This window comes from Leuciscus leuciscus (genome assembly GCF_965113295.1).
Source record: "Leuciscus leuciscus genome assembly, chromosome: 18".
Taxonomy (NCBI): domain Eukaryota; kingdom Metazoa; phylum Chordata; class Actinopteri; order Cypriniformes; family Leuciscidae; genus Leuciscus; species Leuciscus leuciscus.
Window position 1 is genome coordinate 18896142 of NC_138742.1, and position 15106 is coordinate 18911247.

The following is a 15106-nucleotide window of genomic DNA, read 5'->3' on the forward strand; positions in this document are numbered from 1 at the left end:
ATTGGGCCAAAAGATGATCAGAAGCATTTCTTAGGTTTCGGTCACATTGGATGCGTTCTTGCGTTTATAAATAGCTGAATGAAGTGCATAAATGGAAATTAAAGCAACATTTCTACACTTAAAAAAAAAAAAAAAAAAAAAAAAAAAAAAAAAGGATATGTATTATTATTATTAAGCGCAGACAGAACCAAAGGCTTCTCCAAAATAAATAGACTGAGTGCACAAAACTATTAAATCTACATATACAAAAAAACCTATGGATTATAGATAGAGTCCGACTTGAATTTTCAAAAAAAAAAAATTCAAAAGGGGGTTAACACATTAGAAAATGCTTGTGGCCTGTAGTGGTGATTCATTTAGAAGCGTTTTCTAAAAAAATATTATTTTTTGGGTAAACTAGTTAACCACACTAATAGACTAGTTGATTTATGCATGACCAATTGACCATCCTGAACTAGATGTGGGAGGGGGTTGGAGGGGGATAGGCCTGGTGACGCACTGCACACATTGGCAAACATATGAAACATGACAGGAATCTGTGTTGCTGCAGCATTCCCACCACACATTGCAGGAAACATACACACACCATGATCACACTCATTCCTTTTAAGGACATTTGTGCTCACAGCTCTCCATCAAATTCCCAAAACATGAATCTCATGTCTGAGAGAGAATGCTGGCAGTGAGTAAGAGAAGATAAATCAAAGGAAACTGAGAAAGAGATAGATGATTGAAAGAAGAGAGGGACGGTCAAAGACAAAATATACAAAGGACAGAGATAGCCTGTGCCCAAAACCCAAGGAAGCTGCATTCCTGTCCAATCACTCGATGACTAAACAAGCTGTTTTCTGCATGAAGGCATTGTGACGTCATGTCTGACGACCTAAAACAAATCCAAGTGAAATTTGGACAAAGCAAATCGGCAAAGTGTCCATAAAGCTTATTTCTCAGGAGACAAGACGAGTCATAACACATTTTTAAATGTATTAAGGTACATTTTTACAACCGGGTCCTTTTATTAATGAATTAACATTAACTAACAATGAGCAATATTTTTGGTTATTGTCTTTATTGATCAAAAAAAAAAAAAAAAAAAAATTTAACTATTCATTCTTAGTTCATGTTAACAAATGCAAGTATTTAATGGAAGCAAATGGAACCTTATTGTAAACGGTACGCTGCCAATCAGATGAAGGGGTCTTGGTAGAAAGGATGTTACACAAACACTATATTCGGATGTGCTTTGTTACCTTCCTACCTTCATATACTGCCTGCCAAGCCTTCGGCCACAAACTTAGTCAGAAAGGGACTGGGACAGGGCTGGTGAGTTGTGGCTTCCTGTTTGATCCATGTTGGAGTGCTGAATCATCAGACATCACAGCAGAAATTCATTCCCATGACTCACCCTCTGTCTGGACCTGCCAAATAACCTCAGCCGCTCTGACATCAGCCCTCATCCTTGACCCAACATCATAGGACAACATACATACAGCAGATGCCTGAAGACGGGAGGAGCGTTCATTCATACTGAGATATACTGTATTTCATAGGAAAATGTAACATAATTCAGTTCGATAATTAGCAAAGTTGAGGTCATTTTCCAGCAGTGGGGGTTTCATGTTTGCACACAGCTGTAGAGGAGGATTGAGGAAATTGCACACATTCCAAAAAGGTCTTATCATGGTCAGGACGTCTATACACAAACGCAATCAGAGACAGAAAATTCAACAAATGACCACCCCCCCATTGGGGTCCAGTGTTGTTTGGACTTCAACGTTTTGCAGAAGAAATAAGTCAAACAAGTTTGGAACGACATGATTGAATAATTGTTTTTTGAACGAACCCTCTCTTTAATGGAAGTTAAAGTCACAATATAATGGATTAAAAAAAATTCTCCAGATGGTGACATGTCAGAGTGAAACAACCTACTGAAAAGAAAGAAAAACCAATTATCCATTGGTTAATTGGATTGAAGCAGATTTGAATGAGCTTGCAGTCGATCGTAAGAAATACAATAAATGATTGGAGAAGAAAAGTATACGTCAGCAGAGATAAGTCTGATGTTTCACCAGAAGATCAAGTTACAACATATTTTGAAAACATTAAGGCCAAAAATATAAAAATATAAAAATAAATTGATGAATCGTTCACAAGATTAATAAAATGCATTTTGAAGTTAGAACACCGATAGGGTGAATTTCCACTTCAGGAGTCAGGACAACTTAAATAAAACGTTAATCTAGCTTTTAGTAAACTACGGCGTAGTGGGGCCCTAAAATATTACATTTACATTCTATGTGATTCAACGTTTTTCACTTTAATGCCAGTTCAAAATTTCTCCGCATGGGACGCCCGCACTGACTCTAGCTATAGTCAGCATGTTTCTTTATCTAATATCTGCAGTCTGAAGAACCTAAAAAAGCATGAAAACAACTGTTGTGCTGAATGTCATGATGAGAACCATGTGGCACAGAAATGGCGAATTCGGATCGTCCCAGCTTTGGTTTTCAAAATAGAGCACATCCACTACATGATTTTAGGAGCAAGAACTCTGCGAGAAAACTTCCTTTTCTTCTACTTTCTATGACTTCCAAATGTCCCTCCCTCCTTCTCACTCTCTCTCTCTGGAAATGTTCCCCTTGGTTTTTTAGCCTTAAAAGGGCAGAAGCAAACTTGATCCTGGCAGGCCACCCATTCCCTTGCACAGGGGTTTCTGATTACAGCAAGGAAAGGGAGGGAGTAGGAGGAGGCAGGGAAAGAAAGAGAAAGAGTGAGGGAGGGAAAACAGACTAGAACAGAAAACTGCTGCGGTAGTACTTTTGTAAAACCCCATATTGACAGAGCAGGATTGTCATTTGGCTTGGATGTTTAGTGTCTGGATGGAACCCAGTTCCATCAACTTCACCTCAAACAAGAGCCCAGGAGAGTATGTCCATATTAAACATACGATTTGCATTACACCAAAGCCCATGGAGAGTGTTTAGTGCCACAATCCATATATCACACAGGCATACAAGGCAAGTCTACATTTTAACAAGATCGCAAAAGATCTGGCCACGTTCAGTTATATTTCCGTTCATCAGTAGTTCTGCCAGTGTGACTGTGCACATAAATCTCTGCCTTTAAATAAGGGTGGAGACAAATGCCTTGGGACAATCTGATAAGTGCCACTTGTGCTGGATTATTTTCCTAAAGATGAATCACCCCCTACCATCTCCATTAGAAAATCCTTACAAGGAGTTTTACATCAGCAAGCAAAAAATGTTGGTGATGAATTCTTCTATGGGTTGCCAGATCAAGGAAATGCCATGCAATTATACCTATTAGGAAACCCCCCCAACCAACACTACTCCACCCTTCCTTGACTCCACTTGGACTTCTTATTTGCTGTCCATTCCCCTTTGACACACCTCCCTTCTCCGAAACTGAATACATCATATCCTCCATCCAAAAATATTGCAAAAAGCTTCCCATTTCTCTGCATTAGCTTAAAACCTCTAGCCAAATTCAATTTCTTATCTCCAAAAGGAGTGAATTGCAGCAATCTCAGCTCAACAGAGGAATAGGTTATCCCCCTTTCATCAGTTTCCTAGCCATCTACTCATCTTGATTCACCGTCTTCCTGGTTGAGTCCCCATTTATCTGGTCTACCTACCTATTTGTCTGTCTCGGTTTGTTGTCACGAGGCTTTTCAGAGTATGCGCGTGGCAGATGTCTTCATGTGGTTTTCCATGCAGCGGTTTTGTCTAGCAGGGTGACAATGCCCTTAAAAAACCTTTATAGGATTTTACAGTAAAGTGGAGCTTCAACATTTGAGTCAGTCATTCTAGTGCAAAATCACCTAATTTCTTTGTTTATGCAGAAATTTGGAGATTCAAACTTGCCCAATTAAAAAAGCACAGAAGAGACAAAACATAACGGCAAAACCACATTGAGGTCGGGTTGCAAGACTTACCATAGGGTGCTTTCCAGTGTGGTGAAGGGTGTGAGGGTACACAATCACACACACACGTACACATGCCACTTATTCATTGGTACATGCATAAGAACAACCCATTTATTTTAGTTTACAACTGCAGTCACATGGAAGTCCTGTTCAGGAGCACTAGAGCATAGCAGTTTAGGCTCTAGAAATAAAGATTAACAAATGTATGCTTCCATAGAGTGACTTCAAGTTCAATGCCTAGTGAAGGACTACCCATAATCCTGACAGAAACCATTGAACCACCAAAGCAGACATAACTATGGAAACCATGCCAAAGGAGCTCAGCAGCAAACTCCCATTCCCATGAAGCATTGCACATGACGTAACTGGGTCAGACTTCCTACTAGATACTTGTGTATATTTTACATTAAACTTCAAATATATTATATTTTAATACTTAATAGCTGGATAAGATTTAGTTGTTTCTGATTTGACTGTATAATACAAAATGCTTCATGGGATTTTAGTTACATAAAGAATTAACTATAAAAGACATTAAGAGCTGTCTTTTACCATTGTCCTTTTCTTCATTTTCAGATTTTTTAAATAATTTTTTTTACTTCAAATCAATGTTGTGATTCATCTCAAAACTGGTTGGTTCAGTTCATGTCTTGGAGCTTTATTTTCTTTTTTTAATCCCCATGGATAAAATAGGAAAAATACTTCTGCAATCAAGGCAGTTGTAAAAGTGTCCCACTGCTGTGCTCCATGCCACAGTACTGACTCTCAAATGAACAGGAAATCCTGGCATTACCAATAAAGCACAGGAACATCAGGAGGGCCTCTAGCCATGGACCTGTTAAATAATTACATCTCCATTTAACTCAACTCTTTTTAGTAGAGATGCACAATATATCGAAATTATCGAAATACCGCAAATGTATTGCGATATGCATTTCGCAACGGCTTGCAATAACTGGGGTCATGGACAAAAGAAAGAGAAAATCACTCACTGCTCTATGCTAAATAACTTTTGTAGCTTAAGAATCAGTATATACATTTAATTCAGAGAGTGAAAACTAAGCCATGTTTTATTACTACATTTGATTATTCAGTTTCTGTTGTTAAACGTACAGTATGGAATTTTTCGCCACTAGGGGTCGCTAACCTATTTACAATAACAAAGGCGTAGTTTGATGACGCAACATTTGCTAAGAATTATGGATCTTGTCGTCAACGTCAAGCCGACCGATCTAATCTATGGATCTAATAATGTTTATGGATGACTGAATACATCGATGCTTTTATCATGACTGTGATATGAAGCAGTTCGGGATTGCTAAGAGACAGCTATCAGCTCCACATGCTACGCGAGTCCCGCATAAGGAATATGGACATTTCATTCTACCGAACTAACGTTACACGCGAGTGCAGAATTACTACTCACAGTCACAGGTCAGTTTATTAGACAAATTAAACTTGTGAGGTAACGCAGCGTTGTTTCACTTGGTCTAACATTACACTATCACATTAAACTGCATTTGAATGTGTTGAAATGTATGTGTTAGTTTGTCTGTATGAGACTAGCAGTAAGCTAGATCAACATTAGAATAACATACAGATCATATTCTAGTAACATTTCATCATGTTGAGCTATATAACATTGATTCGTTTTATGTAAATGTGCTCGCCTGTTTAATAAAGTACATGTAGAAGCGGTCGAAGTCTCGGACGTGGAGCTCTCGTTTATATACTGTCTATGGGAGCTCTAGGCATCTCGAAAACACCGCGCTGATATTGATTCTCGTTTTAGTTCTCCTTTTGTATCCAAAGTCTGCTTGCCATGGTTCATAATGTTTGAACGAAACAACAACAGCGTGCAAATAGACATTGCGAACTACCGTCAGTCGCTTTGGTTACTATCAGAGGGCTCTGGTTCATAGCTCTGGTTGCCATGGCAGTACGAGCGGAAACCAGGGACAACGCGGATATGACGCCATTGACGGCGACAAAACGGAAATAAAGAAACGGGACGTTTCTCGAATTAAATTACAAATTTCTCCTGGTTTGAAAGTTGTTGGAAACAGTCGGGATAATGTAAGTACACAACTAAAAAATATATATAACATAGATATAGTGATTTTTGCTATTTTTAAAGCAAAAAAGTTACATATTGTGGCTTTAAATAAACCTAATGTAGGATAATCTGGAACCCTAAACCCTGTGGTTTACACTGATGTAAAAATAACACTTCTGCTACAGTAAAACACTGCTGTTCACTTTCAGAAGTTGTAGGGATGTTTTCTTGTCCCAAAAATAATGTGAAACACACATGTAGGTTAGATAATAGATAATTTAAGTTTACTTTACACACTTTAAGCATTATCGTATCGCATATCGCATTTTTCTTCAATATCGTGCAGCCCTACTTTTTAGAATAAAGTACTTTAAGAAAATGTTTTATTTTTGAAAAAGCTTAAAACTTATGTACAAATAAAAACATTAAAAAGCTAAATGTATCCAACATGCATTTTATAGTAAAAACATGTAACATTTAAATGTGATAAAGAGAAACTGGGAAGTAAACTAACAGCATCAACTCAAGAGAAGTTCAAATGGTCAGAGCAAAACCAATACACTGGAATCTTGTGCTCCACCTGAATTTAGGCACACTGCATTCTGGAGGCTCTGAATTGTTACACAACTGGCCATTAAAGTTTAATGAATTTATTCTATCCTGCACCTATGGGCATACATTTACTGCCTAGTGCCTACATAACAGAATCAAGTCTTAACATGCAACTCACTTTGACAACCATAACGAAGACAATTATTCTGACCAAATTCATTATTCTGACTCCATACAGAATTATTGCATGTAAAAGCACCTCAACTAAGGCAAGATATTGATGAACTTATTTGCTGAATGGCATCAACTATTCTGAAGTTTCATAAATGATTAAGGAAGCTGTGTTGATCAAGATATGCGTTATATCACGCTTAAGTACTAACACGTCAGATGAAGAAACCGATTGGAGCGTCTCTAGGCACCACACTTGAAAGCTTTTTTATGAGCTCCACCCAGATGAAGACAGAGATACAAGACTGTCATGCTCTTCCCCACCTTGGAAGGCAACGCTATATTCGTATAGACAAGTAAAAAATGGGGCCTGTCATGACGGGAACACACATACCACTTTTACATACAAGCACACACAAGTGCATATTTAGTCATACGTTGCATGTTGTTCACACATTTTAATATTCTTATTGAAAAGCAAGAACATTACATTAGTAATATAAACAGTTCCAGTAACTAAAAACTCACAGCAATGATTAGAAAAACAAATTGTCCTCCCAATAAGCATATTGCATTTCTACAGGATGCAAATAACTCGTACGCATGGCAAAAAATGCTTAATTCACTGGCAGTGAGATGTCATCGTAAAAATACAGACAATCACACCATCATCTGTGTGCAAGCAATTTAGAGTCCAGCAAAACTTTGTTTGCTCATATTAACAGTAAGGGATGAAGGTGTTTCTAAATACAAATATTGAGCAATTGCTGAATAATCCTGATTGCAACATCTGAGAGGATGTTTATTCATACCCTCTGGGCGCCATTGGGAAACTATCCCATTAAGAGCAAAACCCTACAGCCATTGGGCTGTGGCACTGATGATGAAATGAGCTTCCTGACGAGAACAAACTTCATTAAAACACTTAAGACAGGACAATCTATCTGGACAGAAAATCTTGGAATTCAAAAGCCAGCTTAACTTGGAAATAAAAGGCAAAAATGTTTAGGATTTTGAATAACTTAAAACAAAGAATGTTATGACGTAAACGAAGAAAAACTAAAGATACTGAACTATTTCTAGAACATTAATCGAAGATATACATTTGTGACAATGATCATGGGACTCTTTGTACACATGGTCAGAGGTACTGTTTGCTTTCATTAAAGCTTAAGATGCTCTTTGGATATCTCGAATCATGCAGAACTACATACGTTTGTGCAAAACCTGATGAAATCCTGATAAAGCAAAAAGGAGCAATTAAATAAGACACTCAAATTATGCTACACTTAAAAATGTAAGCCCTTTAAGACTTACGAATTTCAATTGCATAGTAAAATTCCATCAAATTGAATAGAATAATCCTTACATATTCATATTGTGAAAAAAAAACTAGAACTTAAAACATTTTGTATAAATCTTAATGGAACAATGGAATGTACCATTTCAGTTATACTTTATGCAATTTAAAACATTTAAATAGGTTTAAATGTATGAATATTAATAATATAAACTGAAATCGTCCATTCCCTTGTTCCATTAAGATATAGGCTATACAAAAATGTTAAGACCTATTATTATTTTATTGGTGGAATTTTACTATACAAGTGAAATTAAAATCTTAAAATCTTAAAAATGGGCTTAAATATTTTCGAGTGTAATTTCACTCCAAAAACGAATATACCACGAATCGCCGCTAGTGTCTAAAATGAGCCATAAACTGGAGGGCGTGTCACTGTGTTAGTCATCAATCACAACCGGCATTGAATGAGGGAACCGTGTATGGACATTTCTACACAGGCAATGTTGTGTAACTCGATGTTCTAATCCATCCGTTAAAACGTTAACACCCAAAAGAACCATCTTAAACTCTGATAAACACTCATTTTCTCCTTATGAGAGGAAGGCGTGTCCTCGCGGATCGATAGGCTATTTTATGCGACTGGCCTGATGAATGAACTGATGAATGACATGTTCACTGATAGCCACGTGAGAAGTATAATAACAATAGAGTCCGACAAATAAAATGTCAACTACATTGAGAGGAAAACCTCCGAGTGAACATTCCAATTGATAGGAACGGTTCAGTTCTCCACCTCCTCGCCCTACTGCATCAACATTTAACAGAAAATAAAAGTCTGGGTGGGTTCACTAGTTGAGCTTTGACTCATTCAGAACTCAAACTACAGTTAAACTGCCCTAAAACTATCCGCCATCTACTGCTGCTTTACGACATTCTGGGCTGGACTTGCAACAGTTGAATGGAGCGACTGTGGTTCCTCAGAATCCTCACTTCTTTGTCAGGCTCTAAACTGCAAATGCGACTAAAGCAATATCTTATTTTCACAACCGTCCGCGTGAGCGACAAGTTACAAAAAGTCCACAAAACACGTGCAACTTGTGAAGCAATGATACAACTTTGCACAAAACAATCTGTGGCCACAAAGGCCTTCATTGCCATCATTCTTTCCCGTTATTTTTGTGGCCTGCCTAAAATTTCATGCCCTGTTTGTTTGCCATGCATAAGTCGGATCATAGTTGGATGCAACAAACATAGGAATAAACCAAAAAAAAACACATGGTATTATAATTTTGCAACTATATTTAAGAAAAAGAGTAATGTTCAAAAGCGAACAAAAAGAAATTAAAAGCAAACATACCTATGGACACCAGCTTGATGTTTTCCCTGTCCAGGAACTCCAGAGCCACGGAAACGTTCTCCAGCTGCATCTGTCTGAACGTGGGGCGCTGGTTGTACTTGCGGAACATCTTCTTCTGGCTGAGCACCTCCAGAAGCGCGATCAGCCGGAGCCCATCGCTCAGGTCCGTCTGCAGGTTCGCTATGCGCTTATTGACACATTTCAGATGCTCGTTGCACCAACGCGTGAATGTATTTTGCTGGATCTTCTTCCATGGCGCGTCCTCGGCGAGATCTTTCTCTGTAGCGGGCATGTCTGCGTCCTTGTCCGGGGAGAGAGAAGCGTTGGATTGGGGAGCGGCGGCGCTCGACTGGTGGGGGCGTGTGTGTTGACTCATTTTTATCGACTCGGGTCTCCTTCACTAATTCGCTGTCTCGCTTTTTGGGTGGAGTCTTGAGAAATTGTACAATTTGTATGCTCTTCTTTCCAAAGTTATGTGACTATAAGAAAAACAAAATATTTGTATAAAATTAGGCTACAATAGCCTACACATGTGATATGGGCATTTAATGGCATTTTTCATTCTCATCAATGCATGGCTTTTAAGTAGGCTACGTGGATTCTTTCTATAAAACTTCCGTTTTTAAGAAGTTGCTGAATGAATATGTGTCATTGTGTCATGCATTTAGTCTATATGTAAGTATAAGTTAACCGGTCTGAAAACAGCACACTTTCATGAAGCATTCACAGGATATTACGCAATGAGAGTAGCCTATATCTAGCAGAATGTGATTGTGTACACCACCCTAATGTTGTGTTTGCTCTTCACGAACTGACAACGAAAAATTACAACATTGGCCGAAATCAGTATTGGAAATATAAAATAAAAAAAAAGTAAAATCGTCAAAGAAAAGTAGCACACATTTGCTATGGTTACCTCCAGTCCTCAGACATGTGAAAGCAATTTCAATCATTAAAAAAAAAAAAAAAGCCAATGTTAATCTATAGTATGTTTATATGTTAAACTTAATATGGACATTCATTTCACTTTATGCATTTATCAACACACTTATATCTAGGCTACAGATTAAACCTAAGCAAATGTTCTACTATGCCATGTGTTGACGTATAAGCTAATACTAATTATCAAATTATGAACTGCTGTTGGACTGCTGTCTGAATAACTTAAGTAAAAATTCACAACAGATGAGTAAGAAAGTTGAAAATATGTCTAAAGAGGTGTTTGAATACCAAGGTGTGCATAAAAATATTGGCAGGATTTCCAACCTCCTTGTACCCGTTTTGTGGGGGAAAGTCACAAAATAGAACAATTTAGAGCTGCATTAATCCAGCATTTGACTAAATAAGGCAAATGGGCCAAAACAGTGGGTGAGGACGCAGTCCAAAAAGAATGTTTTCTCTTAGAGCTTTTTTCAGCATTTGTCTCTCCAGGAGAATCTGTGGAATGCCCTTCATGTAATGAGCCACCGATGCCCCCCTGACCCCCTCTCCAATTCCCCGCCCCCATCATAAAACATCTACATAACCACACATCTTGTTCACAATATGTTAAACTCTTGTTCTTGTTCTCTGTCTCCTTCAGATTTATCCTCAGGGAAAGCCTGATATCGTTAACAGAACATAAGATAAGGAGAAGGCTAGCCTTCAGGTTTTTCCATTACAGTCTCACAACATAACCTAAAATCAATAAGGTTACATTGTGTCAGACTCAAGATCATGAACTGCATTCATAACTATTTATTACACTCCTTGTAATGTATAACCATACATCTAATTTTATAAGTCAACAAAATTACCAATGTTTTGCATTGTTCTCATATCCCATATGATATTATAATGTCCACAATACAGTCAAACTCTAAATAGGCCAGTTGCTCAGAAACAAAAGAAGAACAAACAAGTCATGCATTCAGAACACACCAGTACTGCTGAGCCCAGTAGTTTGGCGCCACCTGCAGGATATATGAAGTATGACAGGCTGATTTTATGATTTTCCACACAGCACTTTTATGGTAAAAAATAAACAAAATAACAAAAAACACTTGTTCAATTTGTAATTAGATTTTCAAACATGGATGTTTTTTGTTTTGTTTTGTTTTTTAAATAAACAATAATAGATATATCATGTCTGACCACGCAGAATGGGTTATAAATGTTTCCAATGTACTTTTACTGGAACACAAATGGGACTGTATAGTTCTTAAGTACTCTAACATGTAGCAGACAAATATGGGACTATTGTCAAGGTTTGAGACACAGTTGAAAAGAACCCTGAGCTACACTCCCTTATGACTAAAGGCCATTCAAACATTAAAGTTCACCCAAAAATAAAAATTCTGTCATAATTTACGTACCCTCAAATGGTTCCAAACCTATGAATTTCTTTCTTCTGCTGAACACAAAAGAAGATATTTTGAATAATATGGACACCAAACAGTTGACGTGCACCAGTAGGGAAAAAAAAATCTATGTAAGTCAATGGTGCCCATCAACTGTTTGGCTTCTGACATTCTTCAAATATATCTTCCTTTGTATTCAACAGAAGAAATAAATACAGATTTGGAACAACTTAAGGGTGAATAAATGATGACATTATTTTCATTTTTGGATGAACTATCCCTTTATCCCTTTAAGTGAACTTGTCTGAAGGAAAACTTAATGATAATCATTGTTGAGTAATTTCACATATTTCAACAATCATATCATCAAAACATGATCTCAACGTAGTGAGTTAAAACCAAAATTATGTAATCATCCGACTTTAGTATAATCTCAGAGCATATCAGGTTTATTTGAGGACAGATGCTTGTCAGAGTAGTGAAGAGAAGAGGGCACGTGATGCCATGATTCAGCCATGCTTAAAAGTGTGGTTAACCCATTTGCTGCTGTCAACCGCAAAGGCTGATGTGCATCTACATATGCATGAGTGAAAAACACAGATTACACATCGAGGGGAACGATGGCATTCGGGTATTTTTGTTAAGGTGTTAAATTCCTGTGTCAACAGGATGTGGCTTTGTTATTGCTGTTGTGCTCATACAAACCAAATAGAAAACATGAGCAGCTAATCTGTGTTTTATATCATTCTTAAATCCAAATAATTATAACATTGCAAGAGACTGGGGCTAGTTGTCACACTTTGTACAAAAAAAAAAAAAAAAAAAAAATAATTCAGTTCATTAGTCAACAAGAAATCGAAAATGACAATTCATATTTTTTCATGGAATATAGCAGTGTTTATTATAAATGATTTATCCATGCATACAATTATTTATTTATTTTAATTAATGTGCCCTCGTAATATTTTATCAAAATAACTTCCCCTCCCTCTTGCAGTGATATATCTACTCTTCTCTGATGATGTGTTCACTGGTGTGAGGGCGGGACAACCTGTCACTCACATGACATCACAGCGATAGCAAACCACAACCATCCAATCAATTCCCGATAGACAAAATCAACATTCAAGAAGCTACATGTCATAATAGGGAAGAAAGAATATCACAACTTTTCAACTTTAAACACAGGTTGACCAAACTGAGGCAAGCTGTCACAATGCTAAATTTGTATATTAAAATAACTGTCTGCATCAGATATATATATAAAAAAACACCCCTGTCATGACAAACACTTCAACTTTTCAATTAAAATCTATTTTCATTATGACTTGTCTGAGTGTATGCCAGTGTGGTCACTTGTTTAACCAACAGCTTTAGGGGGAAAATAATGTAATTTTATTATGTCATTGTTCTTGACAATGACTCTTGTGTTTGAAACCAACATAAAACGACTACAAGAGAAAACACACATTTGTGTAACTGGACTTTTGACTAAAAAAAATATAGTTAGCCTACTGATACATAGATCTTGTGACAACTAAGATCGTTCTCCCCTATATAGAAAGAAAAATCTGTGATTTTACTGAAAAACCTCATGTTGAATCTTACTGTCTCACGATTGTCATCCAGGTGAGGTCGGGATGTTTCGTGCAAGATTCTCCTCGAGCATGGGGGGGCGCGCGCAACTCACATCAAAGGATGAAGGGCGCGCGGATCTTTCCATATTTTCCCTTATTTGGTGAGGAGGCCTTAATTAGATTACGAGTGATGCGCCAAAACCTCTGCAGAGCATCGGGTTTATGCACTTTTCGTAAATGAGAACACCATAATAAGTATTAATATGAATTAAATGTTAATGTTTGGATTTGCATGTACAGACAAAGCCTTTTACGTAGGTTAAATAATGTATTTAATATTCGTTAAAGTTTTTTTTCGTTTTATTCTGTCTCCTTAGCAATATCATATAGATAAACCCTCACACCTCGTTAAGCATGCAGGGCACTAATAAGTAGGCAATATGATATTCAGTCATTCAGTAGCCTACCATTACGGACACTACGTTGCACGCACCCATCCCGCTACACGAAACATGAATGCAAAACACAAGACTTTTTTTGTGGTAAAAAGTCTGCGTCATTGTTTTTCTACGAATTTAACCCTGAGCGAATTTAGTTTTGACGCAAAACTAGAATAAAAGTAAGCTTCCCATAACATTAGGTTCAACTGCACATGCCTCGCAGCCCTGAATAGAGGTTTTATAACTTACGTTTTGCTGGTTGTCTTGCAGTAATTCTTGTTGCTGTATGCTATCCCTTCAGATTTTGCGTGTGGCACAGGCAGCAGAGGGTGAACTTCACTGTAGCACAGTGCAGAAAACTCACTGTACGACCCTCCCGGACCGGACGAGTGTCCCTGGAGGAAAAGCTTGTTCGCTGAACTCGAGAAAAAACACTAGTGACACCCTTTAGTCTTTTCTGCCTCCTTCTGTCCTCTCTGCTGTTAATGCTAGAACCTTAATTGGTAAAGTATCAAAGAGGGGGGGTTCTCTTGTGTTCGCGCGAGCGCGTCTCGAGCTGACGTGATACCGGCGGCCGCGCCTTCAGATTGTAAAGGTATGATGTCACCCTGTTCAGACTCAGAGCGCCTGTATCTGCTCCATCTGCCTGAACACTGTTGCTGCTGCTCAACAAAGAGCTTCGGATGGCTGTTTAACACCAACAGTTGTTGCAAGTCCAGAGGTAAAAATCCATTCATTGTCTAGTCTAGTGAACAAAATGATCTTACTGACTAGAACACTCTCTGACATAAAGACACACACACACACAAAAAATTCTCTCAAATCACACTGGATTACATCCAACCTTCATACTGCACAGCATAAATGTGTCATGAGGGTCTGTTTCCTGGTGAGATCATTCATCCTCCACTGTTTGTGTGTGTGTGTGTGTGTGTGTGTGTGTGTGTGTGCACTTTGGAGAGCCAAACTTTGAAAAAATGCCCTCACAAATTTAAGCATGTCGAAAACCAACTTGTGAGGACATTTGAAGTGGTCCTCATTATTTGAGACTTATAAATCAGCCTATTTTCTATTAAACAGTAATTTTAGGTTTGGGAGTCAGGTTAGGGTCATCACCACTAACTATGAGATGTGCTTACTATAGTGAAACCAACTGTGAATGAGGCTAGAAGATTAATTTCAACATGTATTCATATTATTTCACATACTTTTGGGACCAATTGCTCATTTTATACAATGAGTCGAGACTATAAGTGTTTCACTTTGTAATAATTAAAGAGACAGAGTTTGCTGTTTAATACATTACATTTATTTCAGCTGGATCTTATAATGGCCCAGTATGGGCCTGTCTATGAGACTCTATAA

General features: G+C 37.7%; 1 protein-coding gene across 3 annotated transcripts in view; it reads right to left on the reverse strand.

The window, feature by feature from the left end:
* Nucleotides 1–14299, reverse strand: part of flna (filamin A, alpha (actin binding protein 280)) — a 41237-nt gene extending 26938 nt beyond the window's left edge. For 2 of the 3 annotated variants that reach the window (XM_082145407.1, XM_082145405.1), the window contains exons 1-2: nucleotides 13991–14299; nucleotides 9386–9864 (exon numbers count right to left, since the gene is read on the reverse strand). In XM_082145407.1, coding sequence (XP_082001533.1) covers nucleotides 9386–9761 — 376 coding nt within the window. In that variant the 5' untranslated portion in view covers nucleotides 9762–9864; nucleotides 13991–14299. The remainder of the gene's footprint in view (nucleotides 1–9385; nucleotides 9865–13990) is intronic. The other variant, XM_082145406.1, reaches the window with a different exon arrangement.
* Between the last annotated feature and the right edge of the window lie 807 nt (nucleotides 14300–15106).